General features: G+C 30.7%; 1 protein-coding gene across 3 annotated transcripts in view; it reads right to left on the bottom strand.

Moving 5' to 3' along the window:
- Positions 1 to 22,548, bottom strand: part of LOC126741872 (uncharacterized) — a 313,270-nt gene that overhangs the window by 37,444 nt on the left and 253,278 nt on the right. For all 3 annotated transcript variants that reach the window (XM_050448321.1, XM_050448322.1, XM_050448323.1), the window contains one exon: positions 18,721 to 18,811. In XM_050448321.1, coding sequence (XP_050304278.1) covers positions 18,721 to 18,811 — 91 coding nt within the window. The remainder of the gene's footprint in view (positions 1 to 18,720; positions 18,812 to 22,548) is intronic.

Genomic DNA, 22,548 nt, shown 5'->3' with positions numbered 1-22,548 from the left:
AGAGGAAAGAAGACTCAGAAGATGAAGATGAAGACGATAATGTAGAGTTGAATAATGATGATGAATAATCTGAAGATGAAAATACAAAAACAAAACGTTATGCTTTTTCTACAGTAACAAAAACATCAAAGGTTATGTTTACGATGAATTTTAAAGATTTTAAAGATTCCATTCGTAAATTTGATGGACAAGGAACCTACCCAATAGAGACATGGATTAAAGATTTAGAGGATATGGCTGACTTATTTAGTTGGGGTGACCTGCAAACAATTATTTTTGCAAAAGGGCATCAAAACATGGACAGCTGTAAAAGGTACTTAAAAAAGAATATGGTTCTACTTTAAATAGTGCTCAGTTGCATTAGATGTTGGCTGAAAGAAAAAAGGATAAGAATGAAAGAGTGCAAGAATATTTTCTTCACATGAGAGAGCTAGCTAGTCGAGGAAATATAGAAAACCAAGCTCCAATGCATTATGTCATCGATGGAATATCTGATGAAATAAGTAATAAATCGATACTCTGTAGATCAAAAACTATGGATGAATTCAAAGAAAAGTTGAGTGTCTACAGTCTGATGAAATCAAAAACTGTTTCTAGGCATACAGAAAGTAATAGAGATCAAAATCATCAATATCATTTATATCACATAAAACTAAACTGAGGTCAGGGCAAAGACATTCAGAAAATAGGCAATATTTGAGATGTTTCAATTGTGGACAAAAAGGCCATAGGTCAAGTGAATGTAGATCTAAAAGTTTAGGATCAAAGTGTTTTAAATGTAATAAATTTGGGCATAAGAATTTTGAGTGCGAGAATAATAATTACAGATGACGAAAGAATAGTGTAAAACCTGTAAATAATGTGTAAATAAACTGTGTATATAAAGTTAGCCAGTGTTTTTCTGTCTTTGGAGCAAAACAATTCCTACACTCTTTTAGTGAAAATCATAAACAACTACAACTTTAACCCCTCACATATTAATACTACATAGACGGGTCCTATCTCCGGTTCAATTACCACGAATTATAGGATTAAATACGCCATTACTGCCCTAATGGATACGTTGCAACTGCACCAAATTTACACGGAGTTAATTAACGATTAAACTCCACAAGTCAGATCCAGGGAGGCACTTAACTTCGAGTTACGACATTGTAGCGATCGCAAAATACACGTTTAGTGCCCGGTCTGGATTGCTGTTGGTTGGCGTCAAACGAACATTTGTTTAATGTCGTATACGCGTCGGGAATTGAAAATTGATCATTTCTGGATTGGAGGAGATCGGCTTATGGTCGTTCTATTGATTTTTGTTGCAACAACTGCAGTTTCCCAGGGCATTAAAATATTATACAAATTTTATGCCATGAAGTGTTTAAATATTTTATAGTATCGATTGTATGGCTGGCGAACTGGATTAAAATAGCTCGGTTTTGACCTATTTTATTGAGTTGCTATCGGTTTAAATATGACAATTACGCTTTGAGTCGCTTTGAAATGTGAGTTTTCTTACTTGGTTGAATCCGATACAGTTAAGTTTTGAGGATCTTATCACCATGTTATGTACCTAGTTTTTTTAAATCACAATTTGCTGCAGAATCATTAATATCTCAGGTACTAGAAGATTCTGGATAGGGTCGTTGGATTAGATTTTCCTAGAATCTTGTATCCTTCTTTAACTCTGTAACTATATACAGGGTGCTTCAAAATTCGGTACAAATATTTGAAGTCAAATAAGTAAATAAAGCTGGACAGTTTTAATAGGCGTGTAAAAGATTTAAGTCATAAAATGCAGTGAAAACTATTTTTTCGTGATTACTTGATTAAAAATGATTTTCCTTTTGTGGGTAATCGTTTATTTATAATCGTTTACTTATTTGTTTTACTGCGTTGTAATATTTGAAATTTGATATAAATAAAATTATTATTATTATTAACCTAAATCCACATTGGTACGTAATTACGGATACGTGAGGCTGCCAAGCGTGGTTTTTGTTGTTTTAATTTTTGTACACGTAGTGAACATTTATTTTAATAATATTTTTTATGTACTTGAAATTATTTTGTTTCATTTCTGTGATTACTTGAATTTTTTTTTGTTAAAAAAACTCAGTGTGCTGAGGATGACTTAATATAAGTCGAAACGTTGACATTTTAGTAAACAGGTTTCTGTTTAATTTCTGACCCCACCCAACAAGCCTTCGCAATACTTCGTTTCTTCTAATTTGATCGTTTAATCGGGTTTAGCAATGCTCCCCGTTCATTTACCAGAGATTTCCTCGAAAACAGTAAATTGTATCGGAAAAATGCTTAAGAAAACATTTTTAGAGCTTTTCGCCGCTAATTAGTGATGATGTTGTCAGATTTTTACATTTATTTTCGGAAACATAAGATCAGCAGAGTAGGCCCTCCTGAATCCTCCCCCGAAATAGGATTTACATCATTTTTATGACGGAAAATGACTGAAGCACCTAAAAAACAGAGATTTACACATTTTCAAGAAAATGTATTTATTTATTTAGCAATAGTATACAAAGTTAACAATGTTATAAACTTATAAATGTTTAACAATTATATAATATATGTAATGTATATCATCTTCTAATATATATAATCTTCCTAATTATTTATATTTTGTTCTTTTCATAACTACCTATTGCCCTAATTCAACGCACAATGGTAATTTCATACTGTGTGTGCGCCTAACAACGTTTATTAATTACTATTACTGAGGTTTAAATCATTATAAAATATTTACCTAACAAAAATGCAAATTTTAGAAATACTTTACTCACTAAATTTATAACAAATACTTTTTATATTATAGATTATACTAAAAAGAAACTTACCTAAAATATAACTAATAATACCAAATTTTTTTTTTTCATAATTACTATCAAGTATCCATTTACCAATTTTTTTTTTGACATTTTTATATGATTTATTTTTAAATTCTTGAGGTACCCTATTATAAATTTTTGGACCAATACAGCAAACATGATTTTGACAAATTGTAAGCCTAGGATTCTGTAGGCAAACATTATTCTGAGAAGCCAATCTAGTATTGCAACTATGAGATATACTTCTTTTATAAAAATCTGTTTTTAGCATGATTCTTATAACTGACTTAATGAAAAGCTGTTTTATGTTTAGCAAATTGCTGTTTTTGTAAACTAGATTTGTAGGGTATCTTTTAGTTTTAAAAAGCATTACCTTAATGATCCATTTCTGTGCTATAATGAGTTTCTTCAAAATAGTCACACCCACACTCCCCCATATCACAAGCCCATAACATATTATTGATTCAACTAGTGAAAACTAAACTGTTTTTAGTGTTTTAAAATCTAATACGTTTCTTAGCTCATAAAATTTAAAGATCAGTTTTCTAATTTTATCAGCTACGCTTTTAACTTGTTCTTTCCATGACAAATTTTGGTCGATGATAATTCCCAAGTATTTTAATTGTTTTCTCACATTTACAGTTAATAGTTATCATGCACTGTGATTCATGCAATTTTATTTGTTGATAGTTAGGTAGATATGAACTTAAAATTGAAAAGGTAATGAATTTGGTTTTATTAACATTTAATGAAAGCATGCTATTACCCAGCCAATCTTTAATTTTTTTCATCGTTATTTCAGCATTTTTATTAGCAATTTCCCAGGTTTCCCCACATATTATGATTGCAGTGTCATCAGCAAAGCAGTATACAAAACCCTCATTTATAACCGATAAAATGCCATTTATGTAGATAATAAACAGTAACAAAGAAAGCACCGTACCCTGAGGAACACCGCACTCTACAATGGATTCATGGCTATGTTGTCCTGATATGTTTATTTCCTGCAACCTTTTAGTTAAATAAGATTTTATTAGATTATTTGGAACCCTTCTAATGCCAATATTATCCAATCTTCTAAGCAGAATACGATGCTCCACAGTATCAAATGCCTTTTGTAGGTCAAGAAACACACCGATAACTTTTTTGCCTTAATCCAGACATGTTACTATTTTTTCTGTAACTCTACACATTGCATTTTCAGTACTCGAATCCAAATTGATTTTCATTTAATAACTGATATTTTTTTAGAAAGAATGTCAACTGTTTTTTAAAAAATTTCTTCACAATTTTACTTATTGTGCTTGTCAAAGCTATTGGCCTGTAGTTACTTAATTCTTTTCTATCTCCTTGTTTATAAAGTGGTAAAATAGTGGTTGTTTTTAGTATTTCCGGGAAGGTTCCCGTACTGAAAATAATGTTCGTGATATGAGTTAATGGTTTCAATAAGAATGAGCTATATTATTTTATTAAATTTGAGCAAATACAATCTGTTTCTTCCTTAACCCCTTTATTTAAATCAGTAATTTGCATATTGATATCTTTCTCTGAAACTGGATTTAAATAAAATGACTGACTTACCCTTTTGCCTAGATCTAAGGTGTTTGATTTGATTTTGCTGGTAATTTTTTTAGCTAAATTGCTAAAATATTTATTGAATTCATTAGCCATTTGTTTTTTATCAGTGATTTCTCCACCCACTGACACTGCTTATATCTACCTTACTTATTTGGTAATTTGTAGCTTCTTTAATAACATTCCATAGCTTCCTAGGGTTGTTAATGTTCTCCTTTGCCTGAAACTTATAATATGTGTATTTTGCATATTTAATGAGCTTTGAAAGTGTATCTCTGAAAGTTCTGTACCTATTTAACAGCAATATGTTATGTCTATTTCTCATACAATCCTTTTTTAATTTATCCCTATTTCTAATTGATATTAAAAGCCCTCCCGTTATCCATGGTTTTAATCTTCTGTTTTTATTTTTTATTACTATTGTTTGTGTGGAATTTAAGATAACAATTTTCATAGTATTAATAAAATTTTGCGTGCAAATTTCAGAATCCTGACAGTCCGTAACATCATCCCATTTTGCCTCCGAAATAAGTCTGTAAAATTTATTGTGATCAATTTTCTGAAAAGAATTTTGTTTATTTACTGGCTCACATTCAGTTTTCAATCTTATATTAAGCAAAATAGGATCATGATCGGTTAATTTATGTTCTAATATTACAGAATTTAATTTATTAAATAAACTACTTTTACACTTTATAAAGAAATGATCTAAGCATGTCTGTGAATCACCAGCTCTTCTTGTAGGTTTATTAATAAGGCTTAAAAACCCATATCCCATAAGCATTGTCAAATAGTTATTTGTTTGTTGAGACTCAGTGTCCATTAAGTCGATATTCATGTCACCCACTAGCAATTGCATTCTAGTGTGACTGGTCAATCTTTGTAGTATTGCATCTAGGTTATCAATAAATTCATCACGACTAACTGAGAAGCCTCTATATGTTGCCAAAATGTCCATTTCACTATTGTTCTTTTTTAATGTGGTTCTAATTATTTTCAAGGAATTATGTTCTAAAATCTGATGGTCTAATAAATACTCTTCTTTTATGTATGTAACACATCCATCACATTTATTTAATGCACTTCTATCAAAAAATATTTGAAAACCAGGAATATTAAAGTTATTCAAGTCATACAAGAAGTGTGTTTCGGACATCACAAGCACATCAAAGCTCTTTCCACAAGCTTCAAGGAACACCAAGAACTGGTCAAAATTTTGGTAAATGCTTCGTATGTTAACATGCATTATGTCTATATCTCTTTCATTATTATTAAAAAAGTTTATACTAGAAATGTTATCACAAGCCTTAAAGTTTTCTAGGAGATCATTGATTTCTGTGAATGTATCTAAATATTTTCTTATAAATTAATAGTTTTAGCTGTAATTACTTAGAGATCCTGTTCTGATCTAATATGTATAGGCGTATCGCCCTCTCTTTTCTTAACATATATATTTCCATTCAGTACATATGCGGCTTTATACCCCTTTTCTTGCTTAATATCTCTTACTTTCTTGAAAAGTGCTCTCTTCTTCATCGTTAAATCCTCGTTTAAATAAATCTTTCCATTGGCACCCTCAAAACCACATTTCTGAACGGATATTCCTTTATTCTGTTTTACCTTTTTTAAGATTTCTTGTTTAGTGTGGACATTTCTGAATCTTACTAATATTGGACCATTTTCTGCTTTATTTAATCTGAATCCTTCCAGGATTTCATCTTTGCCATATTGCACACCTAACGAGCCCATGATCTTGCAGGCAATTTTCCTTACATCCAAGTCATTCTGTTTTGGTACTCCAACAATTATCATATTGTTAGCCTTTTCCTTAATTTCCATGTTATCCATTTTCATTTCTAACTGGCTAACCTGCTGCTTTAGTGAATCATTCTCCTTTTTTATTACTTTAACTTCTTTCATAACATTTTCGAAGTGAAGTTTTTGTTCTTCAAAAGCTCTCGACAAAAATTGAATGGACTTATCCAACTCATCAAACTTTTTCTCCATTGGTTGAGACATCTGCTTAAATGTGTGCTCAATAATGGCTTTTAGTTTTCTTTCATCCATTTCCATCAAATTTTCACTGTTTTCTGAGTTTTTACGCAATTTGTTTTTGTTAACCTCACTTATTGTATGTGGTGCACAACAAATCAATTTTCCGCTTTTATTTAACACTTTTGCTTGCAAAGCACAACTTGGATGGTAACTGCTACTACACTTTTCACAGTCTACAGCATCCACAACTTTTTTCTTACAGGCTTTACACTTCTTTTTTGAACTTTCGAAACTTTGCACACCATCCATGTCAACATAACCTCGATATTTCATGCATAAATGTAGTGACGCTTCCAAATAATCAATTTTTTTCAAGCAAATTGTGGGGTCTGTAGCATTTTAAGACATAATTTATAAAAAAACAAAGTATACGAATTTTGCAATACTCTGTATGTATATCTGCGCCTGGAAAAATCTACAGACCTTCAAACATTCCTATAATTATTTACTAATAAAACGTTTATGTTATGACTAAGAGTTGGCCTAATAAATGAATAATTCCTCCCCCTATATATCACAATAAATAATTTATTCCTTTTAAGCTCACAATAACCGGATTAGCAGGACGGGAATGACGGATTGAAAAATAACAAACCGGAAAAAGTATGACGCATTGTTTCAAGTCTTTTCAAGAATTTTTTTGGATGAATTCTTCTGGAGAAGGGGATGACAGTGCGCCCTTTAATAATTAATAACTAGGGAAGACGAATTTCTATATAAGGATGCCTTATTGTTTTTTAAAAAGAACTCCCTAGAGAGTCAATATCAATGAAGGGTCTGCCTTACTTAATACAAATCTCTTACCCCTTTTGCTGTTCCATAATCGTTTTCGCATTTAACTGCAAATTGATATTTTCAACTTAATAACCGAAATGGAGCAGAGAAAATGAATTTAAATTTTAATTTGTTTTTTTTTTGTGTATTTAATACTTGTCCCTTCGGGGCATTAAACTTTATCTGAGTGACGTGCAAAGATTTTTCAATCCTCTAATTCCCATAAAACGTTCGCGGGACCAACGGGGAAGAAGATTTCAGCAATTTTAGGCGCAAACACGGAGCGAGACGCGGAGGGGGGGGGCGATAAAATGTTTATAGACGTCTACTTCGTTACTCCTTTCAGTAATAGCTCCTATAAAAGTTGAACTTACTTAGTAGTAATAATGTCTGGTAACAGTTAAAACTGTCATGATTTTCAGGCACGTAAGTTTTTATCGTTTTACTGTGAGACTTCTCTCTAAATGATCCGGGCAATTTTATATGAAAAAAGCGAGGAAAGGTGCTTTTTTTATTATCATGTCACCCTCTCTCTCTCTCTCTCTCTCTGAGGTGTTATAAATGAACTTTAAATTCAAAACGCCTGTTTTGCAATATAATAATTTTAAAACCAAAGTTTGTATAAGGTAAGTGAAACTAACAAATAGGAATGCATCTCTTGTATGTAATAAAAAATTTTCTTAGGTATGTGGTTTTTGTATAAAAAAGTGCATATAATATTTGCGTCTATTTGACATTGAAATAATAAAACCATTATGATGTCATAATGACTTCTGTACCGTGAATATTAAAAGAAAATCGCATGCAGGAATTGTTCACTTTTTTAATAGAAGAGGAAATTGCCAACGAGCTTTTATGCCATTAAGGGCTATTTTCTTAATTATGTGTGCTGAAAAGGACAATGTATTAACAAAAATAATACCAAAATTCCTTGCTTTATTAACCGCAGGTACTGTAGTATTATCAATCTTAACCATAAGGTTTTGAGAAATATGTTGTATGTTATTTCTATCAGGTTCTGGAAATGAAACACAAAATTGTTAAATTATCAAACATTTAGTTTTAAATTATGAGCTTTAGCCTATATATCCTATATCTAGAATTACGTTTTTAGCCTCAAATCCATCCTCAAAAAATTATATATTTTATGGTAAAAAAAATGAGGAAAATATCTTGAAGAAGAAATATCTCTAAACTTAAAGGCTCTTGGACCTTGAGCAACAAATTCACCTTCAAATCAATAAATTTTTGAAGTACAAAAAATGTTCTTATATTAATTTATTTTGTAAGAAATGCCCTTTCTTTACGGAAAATTGACAAAAGAAGTGCCCCAATCAAAACATCTCTAATAAGCCTTCTTCAATACTTAACTCAAAATCTCGGCATTTACTTTTAAATCCATCCTTAAAAATTTCTGTGCATAACCTATAAAAAATGACGAAAATCTTTTGGGTGGTTCCCAAGTTATGTAATTAAGTTATGCAATTATATGAAAATAAGATTTTGCTATTAAAACAGTCAGGCTTTCAAAAAGGATATAATATCTGTGCTAAATTTAGTTTATCTTGCATTATATCGGCTTTTCAAATTGTGCAGTTAAGTTTTTTACTTCTTTTTTGAGTAATCGTCGACAGCAAACAGTTTTGAAGTTCCAAATCTAATACTATACCTCTATTTATGGGTGTCCCTCAAGAAAGTATATTAGGACCACTTCTTCATACAATTTATACTTGCCGATTTAAAGACTTTTTAAAATGTAGTAATTCCCATTTGTACGGCGACGATACTCAGCTTTATTTTCACTTTAACGCTAATAATATAACATCCGCAAATCAAAATATTAATACCGATCTAATTACAGTTTCCAAGCAACATCATTTAAAAATAAACCCTACAAAATCATCAGTTAATCTCAGGCCTAGACCTACACAGATCACATTACAACTCATTTTAGTTGAGTTGTAATGTTGAACTAAAATGAGTTGTAATGTGATCTGTGTAGGTCTAGGCCTGATGATGCTCCGATAGGAGCGAAACACGTGTAGCTTTTAAAAAAATTATATGGATTTGATGAGACCGTGACTTTGTGTTCTTACCTTGTTTTAACTTAAACAATGTTATAGACATTTTTATGAAATTTAGTATATGTATTCTATGTATCAAGAGGCATTTTTTGATGTGCAAAAACATATTTCTCTGCCAGTAACGTCCCTACAGGTCTTCTCTTGAATATTTTTAGTGAAAAAAATGCTACGCCACTGCGTTCTCTTAAAATAAAAAATATTTTTTATATCCTCAAACACTTTTTAGCAAATTTGATCTCTTGGTTTTTTTTTTTGTCCGTCGCATGGTTTTCGCCTAAAGAAATAAAAACACTTTTACTTTCCTATAAATCTGATGCGGTGTAAAAATGTTTGTTCGTCGATTGCAAGCAAATTAAGTGATCAAATTTATTACAAGAACGGTTTGTTACATTACAATTACAGGTTGTTTTAAGAACGGTCCTCCGGAAGGTAGGCCTCGAACTGTCAGAACCCCGTTGCAAATTGAGAACGCGGTTCTACCAGCAATCGAAGAACACCCTGAGACGAGTACGAAGAAGATCGCTAGAACTTTGCATATCCGGCATCGAATTGTTTGGTGCATTTTGGTTGATTTTTTATTATACCCATATCAAATTTTAAGAGTACAGGCATTATTTCCCGTATATTTTGAGTGACAGATTTTGTTCACAGACAAAGCAAATTTTTCTCGGAACGCAAAACAAAACCCATCTTCAACACCAATTTTCGGTTAATGTTTGAGCAGGAATTATTGGTGATTACCTAATAAGCCTATTTTTCCTACCAAGGCGCCTTGATGGTCGGTGATATTTACAGTTTCTCGAAGAAGAACTGCCTGGGCTTCTTGAAGATGTGCCACTTCTGTTAAGAAATCGAATATGGTACATGCACGATGGTGCCCCTGTTCATTTTAGTTTAATTGTCCGAAACCATTTAAATACCGTTTATCCGAATCGATGGATCGGTTACGGAGGACCACAACAATGGCCAGCAAGATCCCCTGATCTCAATAGCTTAGATTTCTTTCTATGGGGGCACCTTAAAACTCTAGTTTATGAAACTCCTGTAAATACTCTAAAAGTATTAAGAGACCAAATAGTTGCCTCAGAAAATTTAAACGTGTGCGTAATTCTATGCGTAGACGAGCGAAAGCATGCCTACTTAGTGAAGGTGGCCATTTTCAACAATTGTTGTAATCAGTGTAATTAATACTTTTAAAAATATAATTTTATAGAAATATATATTTGAGCCGTTCATTTAAGCTTTGTTTCATAAAATTCAATAAAACTCGTTTTTTGCACTTAAAACCCTGTTGTTTTCAAGTAAAATTAAATAGGTATTTCTGAACTAATTACCAGTTGATGTTCATCATACTCAATAGCTCAAAAAAGAAAAAAAAAACATTTAATGATATTTAACACCAACAATTTACTTTTTAAGTCAACAGCTATTGCCATCATCAATGTTTATGTATAAAAACGTCATTTATTCCTGCATAACTAGATAAAGAAAAATTTGACACTTAAAATCACAGCTCATAGCAATAAGAAACATGCATAGGCGACTCCGCGACTTTAGTTGCGTTAAATAAAGACGCGTTACGGCAATTTTTTATTTCCATTTATTTTTTAAACACGTTAAAAACATGAGTATTTCTTAAATTTTTTAACTTTTCATACTTTTTGTAATAAATCTAATCCTTTGATTTACTTGCGATCGACGAACAAACATTTTCACACCGCATCAGATTTTTGGGAAGTAAAATTGTTCTTATTTTTTTAAGCGAAAACCATGCGACGAACGAAAAAAAATCAAAAAAATCAAATTTGCTAAAAAGTGATTGAAGATTTAAAAAATAATTTTTATTTTAAGAAAAAGCAGTGGCGTAGTATTTTTTCACTAAAAATATTGAATAGAAGACCTGTAGGGACGCGACTGGCAGGGAAAATATTTTGTTTTGCACATCAAAAAATGTGTCTTGACGCATAGAGCACAGGTACAAAGTTTCATAAAAATGTCTATACTATTGTTTAAGTTATTATTAAAAAACTGTTATTTTTTTAAAAACTTTAACACCCTGTATCTCAAAAGTTAAGACGTCTAGGGCATATGTTTATAGGGACTTTTTTTCTTAAAATGGGTCCAGGAATTACCCCCTTAAATATTAGCAGGTCTTTAAGGAACACCCTGTATATACTATTACTAGATTTTTAAATATGTTGTTTGTTACTCTGTTGTATGTTTAGGTGGTTTACAGTAGACATTATTATTATTATTATTATTATTATTATTATAATGCTACCACCATCTCAGTCTATATTATCATGAAAAAATAAAAACAATAAGACGTCTTCGCTGTATAACATTATAACAATTTCCAAAAGATCCGGAGACTAAATTAGCTAAAAGTAAAAAACTACAAATCCTAAACCCGTTTTTTTTTTTCAGTTTTGTGCCTAGACTGTCTGGCACAATATGCCGTAAAAATAAACTAAAAATAATTTACTTAGGGTCGCCATTTCGCTCGCATTAAAAGCAGGCGAAAAAGAGCGTGAAAACCCGCAAAGAATGACAAAATAACCCACACCCCCCTCTGGAAAATTGTTACGTACCAGTGCAGACACATTTTTCAAGCAGACGAGTTAAAATAAAACGGCTTTAACTGGTTTTTGTCCCAATATGTCCCCTCGGACCCATCAGAAAGCGATAACTTATAAACTATTTAAAAAAAAAACAATATTTATTTATTCATTGGACACCACTGGGTTTTTTTTTGATACCCCCCCACTTGCAGCTACAATTTGCACCGGGGCAAAATTACATTATAGCCGATACACGTGCGATTGGGGCAAACGTAATTGCGGGCTAAATGTCCCCATTACACCCTGTTTATGTATCGAAATATTCGCAATATTATTGCTTATACCATTTTCGGATAATACCGGGCCATTAGTTAGACACTTGCCGTCGAAATTCTATTGTTTAAACGTTTTTGGGGAATTAAATTTAAGCTGCTGGTAAAGTCGAAATTATACCCATTTGTAATGACGTCATTTTTGTTTATCTTTGTTTAGCATATTCCAAACAGCGGCGACAATAAACTTTTGAAAAAAATTGGTGTCTGATGGTTATTCATCTTTTATATACTAGGTTATGTGAAATATCCGTCACTATCAATCAAAAATATTGGTTTGTCAACTTGTTCTTGAAAGTTATTTCGAAAAGTGTTAGATAATGCCTAAAAAAAGATATAATAGGTATAATGAACAATCGCACCTGATGATTTTAAATATATTGGCTTTTTTTCAACTGGAAAAGGAACAAGTATGCAACGGAATTGCACTTCAAATTAACAATGTGATAGAGCGAGACGCAGATGCAACAAAATTGAGCACAACAACGGTTGCAAATATAAAGAAGAATGGGATAAAATCAGATCAGGATTACGCTGCTCATATATTTTCCAAGCAAAAGACCGTAAAAACCAAATCTACAACATGTTTGAAAAGTAGAATTCGGCACGAGCAGTAGACGTAACAAAACCGAGTTTACAAAAATTGTGAATAGTTTACAAAAATTCTTGTTTATGTCCTATTATTTATGATTAATTATAATAATATTTATTAATTGTTAAGTTTGTTAATATTACAATAAATACTACAAGATTTATTTAAATTTTTTGGGAATAAAAGTATATACACGAATATAAAAATATAATAATATGCTGCTAAAATAAATCATTTGTTAATTTCTGAACATATAAAAATACATAGCAGACTATTAATTTCTGAAGGCGATGGTAAAGTTTCTAACCTAATATTGATTGGCAAAAATATCTACGCCATACGTTTTTTCTCACCTGAATGACGTAACTACAAATGGCTATAATTTCGACTTTAGATAAAATTGGGAACCTGCAACTCTTCGCCTTTTATTAAAAATAACCCTATAAGTGCAATAAATAAATTAAATTAATTTCGCATAAACTAAAAAGGGTATGGGGGTCGAATGGTCATTGATAAACTAAACCAAACACTTGATTAATGCCATTCCACGAACAGATGTGGGAGGGTGCTTTATTAGGGCGACACGTTGTGGGCTTTTCGTTTCCCTGTATTGCAAATTTTCGCTTTATGCGCTGCCGGTGGATTTCGACCCGCCATGCCACGGATTGATGTTTGTATAATAATTATTGTTTGCCCCGGGAATAAAGGAGTGAGTCATGAGGGTATCGCGAGGGTGGATATGGGGATACTTTCTGTATCTGTGCCTGCACGTCGGTGGGAATTTTATATTTTAATCGATACTCGGGTCAGTTACAGCGGGTGTGTTTAAGACAGTGAAAGCCCAACAATGTTTGACGCTATAAAATGATGTTTGTCGCTTATAGTGGGATGTTTTCAGATTATTCAAGGCGTATCTTGATCATGAAATGAAACTCGATAAATCTACTGGCATGATCCATAAAACTCTAACAGACTTTTAATATTTTATATTTTTTAAATGCAACAACGCTATTTGGAAGTTTGGGATTATAAAAAGTCTAATGGGTCAATCCTTAAATTACCAATTATTTTTTGGTTCTTTTGTGCATTATTACTATTAATGTTATTATTATTTTCACCTAGAAGTAAAAACTTCTGGATATGGTGAAGATTAAACTGGGCCAAAAAAATCGACGTTTTTTTTTAAATACAGGGTGCTCCAGTTTAAACGTCATTAATTTTAGTATGTGATAGAGAATTTAAAAAGAACTAGACTCTCACTATAAAATTTTTCTCAGAAATGTTTAATAATAAAGACACAGGGTGTTAAAGTTAGGAATAATTAATGGTTTATTTTTCATAACTTTTTAAACTACCAACTCAATTTTAATTAAATTTCGCAGGGTGTAAAGTAAGATATTTTAAAAACAGTGCGTTAAATCATAATTTTGCAAGAGTAACTTTTTTTTCCAAATTAAATGAAGAATCTAACAGTTAACTTCTTATAAAAAAAAATTTTATCACCTCGCAGATTTGACACAAAAAAAGACCAAATTCTTCTTCCGTAAGTTACGCCACTGGAATTTTTTTAAAATATTGACTTCATCAGTAACTGACAATTCACTAAAATAATCTGCATGCAAAATTTAATTAAAATTGAGCGGGTAGTTTTAAAGTTATGATAAATAAACAAATAATTATTCTTAACTTTAACACCCTGAATCTTTGTTATTAAACATTCAAATTAATGACGTTTGAACTGGACCACCCTGTATATCAAAAATATTGTTCAAGGTGAAAAAAAATTATCTACACATATATTTATAGAAAATTAAAATCCCTACAAAAAACCATCCTTTGTACATACATAGATGCAGACAATTTTTTTCACCTCGATAGTTTAGCAGATTTAAAGCAAAAATTAAAGCATAAATAAAAAATCGACGGGGAACAAAAACAATAATAATAAATAGAGGGTTTTTTGCCATGGAATCAAACCCTGGGGCGTATATCTGATACCAATTTTAAACCTTTGTAAGTGCATGTAACTTATATTAATTTATTAATTTTTTTTTTTTCTGTGTCTATATCCTTTCTGTCTGTGAACTATTTCCTTTAGTATCCCTTGATGATGGACACCACTGTGTCCGAAACATGTAAGGAATTTAAAAAAACCAAATGTTTAATAAATAAGTGGAGGGAGACTGCAGGATTTTCATTTTACTTTAATCTACTACTCCACTGCAAGTATGGACTATTTGTTCATTATTAAAAAATCGAAGGCTAAGATGATAGACCTGTTAAAATAGTAAATAGTAGACTTTTTGCCCAATATTAGTGTAGACATTTCCAGAAAATAAGTTATATTATTAACTGACTTACAATTAAAGACAAACAATTAAAAAAAAGTGTTATGGACACAGAAACATAACAGCATACGTTAAAAGTTTAGTGTTGACTCCGTTGTCTATAATATTCGGTTCAACACTAATTTTGAGTTGTTGGCTATATTTTGTATTCATGTAATTCGTTGACTTATGGTAAAGGATACTTATAAAATATATTTTTTAAAGTTTACTTTCGCCTTTGTTATAATTAAATAATATATTAATGTTTGTTTCATATTTATTGGTATTTGTGTGCAACTTTTGTCAACAGAACCCTTTGTGCAACTATGTTATATATTAGTAAATTGCTTAATAGATGAAGCTGATATAATAAATTTTGAGTATTCTGCATCAGTGTTATGAATAAACCTACTTTATTTAAGTATAATCCGGTTGTTTTATTCATATTTAATAATCTCAGATCCTGATAAATATTGGTCTTTTTTCATTGTTGAAAGAGAATACAAGAAATGTTTTAAAATAGGGGCTATTGGAATAACATCATTAAAAAATTTCCCCCTTCTACCGAATTTTCCGTTGTCACAATATGAATTGCCAAAAATTCATTTTTAAGAATAATCAAAAATCGTCCATTACCAAAAATATTTCACTCCCATGAATCTTTTTTGGTAAATCCCTATACCAAATCAATTTTTAGCACCCTTCCCTTGAATACTGAATCTCAACCTAGTAACCCTATTATCCTCACAATAGACTCTTTAAAGGACTCACCCTTAGACTTGAAAGTCCTCGAAAGCCATCTATTGATCCAATAAACCCAGTTATAGGATAACCATAACCGCGATTTTTAAAGATTTTCTCCCAAATTTTCTAATTAAAATCACAAAAAAATCTAAAATTTTAAAATTTTACCCAACCCTCTAAAAATAAATTTTAATAGAAAAATAGGGAATAAAAAAAAAATTAAAATTTTTCAAAAATTTTCAAAAATTTCCAAAAAATTTAACAAAAAAAGGTGAATTTACCGCCATTTTGACGGGTTTAGATAATTTGCAAAAATGACCATTTTGGCAGCAAAAAAATGTCTTTCTCGGAACACATAGTGTGATAACATTGCTCGAAGGTACTTTCCCGCCGTTTTTGCCGTTAATATTTTTCATTTTTTTGTAAGATTTAATCCAATTTTAGGCAATAAGATTTCGACTAAAAATGTATCTTTAATCATGTAAAATCTTGCCTATTTAGTAAATAAGGTAGGTTTTTTTTTTTTTTTTAAACCTTCATCTGCTATATAAATTATTTATTTTCATGTATTTAATATAAATCATCACTGTATATTCATAATTAAATATATATATATGTGAATAACTGTCTTAAAATACTCAGATAATAATGATTAATGATTTATATATATATAATTTTAGGAACTATAATAATCCCGTAGGACGCTATTTTAATATTTTAAACTCGTAACTATAAAGAGTCTATCTAGCATTAATAATCATACTGTCTATACATCTTTCTCTAAGGCTTTAATTCCAGTGAATAAAAAACCCGAGTATTAAAATTTGCTCTATCAGATATCGTCTAATATTGTTTCTTTTCTACATATGGGTAATTTTTAATTAATCATTGAAGGATGATAGCTATTATAATATAAATTCTTTATATAATATCGTTTTTGAACCTACACTTTTTTTGAGTTCTGGACCCTCTACTGCCGGATTTCCTATTAAAATCTTCGAAAATTTTCAAAAAAAAGGGCCAAATTTTCCAAAATTTGTGTGCAAAAAAATGCAAAATTTTGCAAAATTTTGACAAAAAAAATGATTTTTTTTTTGAAAATTCTCACCTTATTAAATTGAGCTTACCTCAGATAATTATTAATAAAATTATTATGGCACATTTGTGTCTGATGTACACGAGACAAAAAAGTGTAATAGGTATATGGATTATTAGATAAAATAATAACAGAATGTGTTCTTTTTAGACTATTTAATAAAATAAGCAATTTTTTATACTAAATTTTAATTGATCGGAGTTTATAGCCTGAGAATTAATTCAAAACTAGTCATTAAGTGCCTGAAATAAGATAAATTCTATTTTAGTAAAAGCAAAATTATTAGGATCATGTAACAAAAGTATTTTTAACAAAAGTAATTTATTTACATAGGCAAAGTGTTCCGTATGTCTATTTTTCTCAAATACCATAATCAGATTTGAAATACGCGCCTTAATTATCTGAGCCAATTACAGACAGCATGAGTGCGGAAATTAATGTATCCTGCTAACTATAACATAATATTTCCAGATGGCACCTCGACCTAATTTACCCATTAAATGGCTGATATTTAAATGATAATAGAAAATCTAAAAGCCACGGGTATTTATTCTTCTTTTCCCTTCCTTTAATTCAACCTTCCGTCTTAATTATCCGGCGCATCTGGCACGCTCAATTCGTTTTCCATAGTAAAAATTTAAGGAATTTAATTAAAAGTCCATATCTGGCCTCTCCGCCTACTAAACTAAGTGTTAATTTAAACGTGTCCCAAACGAGCCGCTCCGCTCCTGCGAAACTTTGCGGTAAACATGCAAACAAAGGGATGTTCCACCCCTATTCTGGACGAGTACGCAACTCGCATGGATTTAAAGGGGTGCATTTATTTTAATTCATGATAAACTAAATTTCTTATATTCAATGAGGGACAAAAAGAGAGAGAGAGAAAAACGCAATTTCCAAGAAGAGACAACAACAATGGGAAGTTTAAATATATCTAAACAGAACGTACTTAATCCAGCTTCCCTAATTGTTTTGACAAGAAATAATCCTGAGGGCAAGCGAGTTAAAATGACGACGTGTGTCTGCAACTGATCCCGAGGCTGTCAAAATACCGATAAGTCCGGGAAATACGAATGAACTGGAGGAACGTTGATATAATGAAAATTGCCTGATTTTGATCAACCCTTAAAGGCCGCTTTACCAACCGTTATCGAATCAACACGTCCTTTTCTCCCCTATAAACCTGATTTCCGTAACCTCGTTGGATCATCCCACCCCACACGTATCTTCGGGAAATTAAATCACTAGACCCGACTCTTGAGTCAAACCGTGCAGAAACCGGAGACTTCCGGTGTCTTTAACCGACTTCTAAGGGATCCGTAACCATAATAAAAAATAATTTTTACAACACAGAAGGTTTTCCTTAAATGCTCCGATCAAATGGCCAAAGGGATGTAAAAATCCGAAACAGATGTCCCGAAGCCCTAAACGAGCCGTACGGATTTAATTTTGCAGCGGAAAGGGTGCGAACTCGCGTATGCATTATTTAGCGCGACATCACACTCGACGGGGAAAGTCGTAATCAATTTAACTGACGACGACGCTCGCAGCTGAGTCCGACGACGCCATCGTTTGCACCGTCACTGTTTTACTACTATGGCTGAATTCGTTAGTGAGGCTCGGCCCTTTGTTTTTATGACGCTTCTAGGAGGTATTTTTTTGGATAATAGCCGAGGAGTTAGTGAGTTTTTTCGGGGTAGTGAGTGACGTCGAGAAGTAGCTACTCAGTTGGGAAATGCTTACCTCAAAAGCAAGAGTTAATGCAGCTTTCTCTTGCCGAAGTTGCTCTGCTTGCTTCTTATATATGAGCATAGCTCGGACGGTTTCCTCCATTCTGAAACAGAATTATTTTATTAAAAATTGTCTATATTTATAATGTATTAAATTTTTTTTGGTTTAGTTTTATTTATGTAGCTTTTGCTTAATAAAAATTATTATTATAAGACTAAAAATTCTTTGAAAGACTTAGGTAATATAATTTTAAGGCGGTAATAGGTTCATACTGGGTATAAATAGGTTTTTTTTTTAATTCCTTGTCTTTTTAATTTTTTTTTGAATTTTCCTGGTAATCCTGGAATATTTTTGTTTATTTAAAAATATTCCAAAAACAAAATTTTTTATTTTTTTAAATGAAATCTCTTTAAGTATTAAACATGCATTTATATAACATATAAAATATGATATTTTTTACCTTTCTAAATTTTTAAAATTTATTTATTTTATTTATTTAATAGACGGGATCAACCCCATTACAAAAAAAAATATTACAAAGTTCAATAGTTACACCTAACCATAACTTAAAATAGCTAAAATACAAATATGTTTTTACAGGCAAACCAACATAAAATCAACAGAAGAGTTTACACAATCTCTCTAATTTGATTCCTAAAACTAGACAAGCCAATGCCCACAACTTCAATATCCTCATGGTTGATAATATTTAAGGTTCTTTCAATAGGGGAGTGAGTGGCATAGTTGGTACTGTAAAAAGGCAAAGCAAATAGTCGGTTTCGTCTCAAGAGTCTTAAGGGGACATTGAAGCTAATTCTACTGAGAAGATCGGGGCATACAATCAGACCATTAAGTAGCTTAAATAAAAAGGTTAAATCACCACGAATACGTCTTTCTCTCAATGTTGTCATAGCCAGCACTTCCCGTGCATCATCATAAACATGATCGTTCGGTATTTCCAAATTTAATTTAAATAGACAAAATTTCAAAAACTTATACTGAATCCTTTCAAGGGCCAGACAGCTGTTCATGTAATAGGGGGACCATAACATTGAGCCATACTCCAATAAAGAAACCACCAAAGACATGTACACTCTCTTACAGGTCTCAACTGATAGCTCTCTACAGTTACGCAGAACAAAACCCAGAACCCTAGAGGACCTAACCACTATATTATTTATGTGTATATTAAAATTTAAATGATCGTCAAAATAAATGCCAAGATCCTTGATTGTATCAGAATACTGAACAGGGCTTCCCTCTATATTGTACGATGTTACAACTTTTTTACTTCTTTTGTGAAAACTAATATAATTACATTTCTTTATGTTTAAGAATAAGATATTGTTGACGCACCAATTTAGCTCAGGTAAAAAAATCATGATTTCTGTTTTATTTTGAAATATTTAAAAGATGCGGTTTAATTTAAAAGAAAACTAGCTTTTTGGTTTTTCTTATTTTTTCTTTAAATTTTTCAAATAATCAAAATTTTGTTGATTTTTCTTAAAGGTACTTAAGAAATTGAAAATTTCAAGCATTTCCATACGTTGATTTGAGTTTTTGGCATGCCTTAAGTATTCTAAAAATCCGAAATTATGAATTAAAAAGACTCTGTTTTTGGAATTTTCAATTTTCTTCAATTTTTTGAGTTTTTCAGTGATATCTCAAATATTTTGTTTTATTTTTCAGTATGACTTAAAAAAAATTAATTTTTTTACAAATGTTTGTTTTTTTCTGAATTTTTTTTCAGACATATTTTGATAATCTTTAAAGCAGTCAAACATTTTGAAATTTTCAAAAGAAAAATGCGTTTTTTGAAATATCTCCTTTTTTATAAAATTTATTAGATTAGTGGCATTATATTACACATTTTAATTAAAAAGAAATGCATTTTTATTTATTTTTCACGTTTTTTACAGTTAGATATCTAACATTAACTCCGTTAAAAATATAATGATTTTTTTTTAAGTGTGGTTAAGTTTTCTTAAAAATGCAGCTTTTTTATTATCTTATATTTTTTTTTAGGTTTCTAGACATATCCTAAATACTTTGGTTTCTCTTTAAGGCACTAAAAAAATTTAAACCATTCAAATTTTATAAAGAAAAATACGTTTTTTAATTTATATTTTTTTTTTTCTAAGATTCTAAAGTTTTCTTAAAATTCCTGGATAATTTTTGTTAAATTAAAACTATTCAAAATACTTAAATTTTTCTTTAAAAGATCTCTAGGTTTTTTTTTGTAACTTTCTGGCCTTTCTAAGATTTTTTGAAGTTTTTCTCACATTCCACAATTTTTTATGCTTTTTTTTCTTTGTATTATCTATATATATTTCAACGTTAAAAAAAAAATTGTGTTCTTTTTCATATGGTCATACGTCCTTTAAAAAATAAAATGATGAAAAAAAATGCAATTTAATGCATCTTAACATTTAAAACTCAAAAATTATCAGAAGAAAAATGCTTTTTTTTAATACCTCCTCTCTTCTAAAGTTTTTCTGGCATTCTTGGAATATTGGAGTTTTTTTAAAGAGTCAGTAATTCATTTCACACCCAACTCTGATACTTTAGACTTCTATAGGTACCATAAAAAGCCCGGTGTTACTGATTTCGAGTTTCAGCTAGCACTTCTGTCAATTAAATTCGAGGCTGTTGGAACAGATGGGATAGGCTTGTTGGTGTTATTAAGATGTTACCCAATTATTTTACCATATATAACACCGATAACATTCTTAAAGCATCCGACCGCGAAAAGCCTGGACTACTCGAAGGCCTTCGACAGGATAAACCACGGGTCGCTGCTGGCTACCTTGTCATATCTGGTTTTCAGCAGCAGTGCCTTTTTAGCTTATTGGTAATTACCGCTTATTGGTAATACCTTGTCTTTAGCATTGTTTCAAGTTTAACCCTGTTATATTTTAAGGATTATTAAATTAAGTTCCATAAAAAATAAATGTAAAATAAATAAGATATACAACAAAAAAAAACACACAAAAATTAAACCCTGGATAACTGAAGATATTATTACATCAATTAAAAAAAGAGACCAAATGAAGAAAAAGTTATTAAAAAATAAAAATAATGACACACTGAAACTTGAATACAAAACTTATAGAAATAATTTACAGAAATTAATAACTACTATATAAACAAACTGCAAGATGGAAAACATGATATTAAAAAGATGTATGAAATTCTCAGTGACGCGTCTAATGATCCTAAAGTTAAATTATATAAAAGATCTAAATAATAAAGACTTTTCTCTAATTTCTCTAAAATAGGAACTAGTATGGCATGTCAAATTCCCGATACAACCACAAAGCTTAATCTAAATTATCCATCTTTCTTAAACTCCATGTCGTTAAAGCCGATAACAAAAAATGAACTAATACTTCATATTAATTTATTAAAGAAAAACAGTTCGCCAGGTCCAGATGGCATAACTTCTGAGATGGTAAAGCTGTGTCATCCATATATTGTTGAACCACTTAAATATATATTTAACCTTATTTTATCATCAGCAAAAATACCTGAAGAACCCAAAGCCTCAATTATTAAAAAAAAAAAAAAAAAAAAAAAAAATACTTTTATTACCATTCAAAATTATTAAACATTATTACAGAATATACAAAACAAAATTCCATGAATATACAAATAATTCAAAATTACAACAATTTGTTTGGTAATCGGAGTGCAACGCGATTTTTATAAAAAAAAACGATACACATGCAAGTACATAGATCACTTGTACATGTGCTGTACAACCCGTGTTCCTAAATAAACTATATTCTAAAAAACGTAATATTATGTATTTACAATAAGGTCCATACCAAAATCAAAAGG

Source organism: Anthonomus grandis, chromosome 11 (assembly GCF_022605725.1).
Source record: "Anthonomus grandis grandis chromosome 11, icAntGran1.3, whole genome shotgun sequence".
In the NCBI taxonomy this organism is placed as follows: domain Eukaryota; kingdom Metazoa; phylum Arthropoda; class Insecta; order Coleoptera; family Curculionidae; genus Anthonomus; species Anthonomus grandis.
Note: the sequence above shows the minus strand (reverse complement) of the source record. Positions and strands in the feature narration are given on the sequence as shown.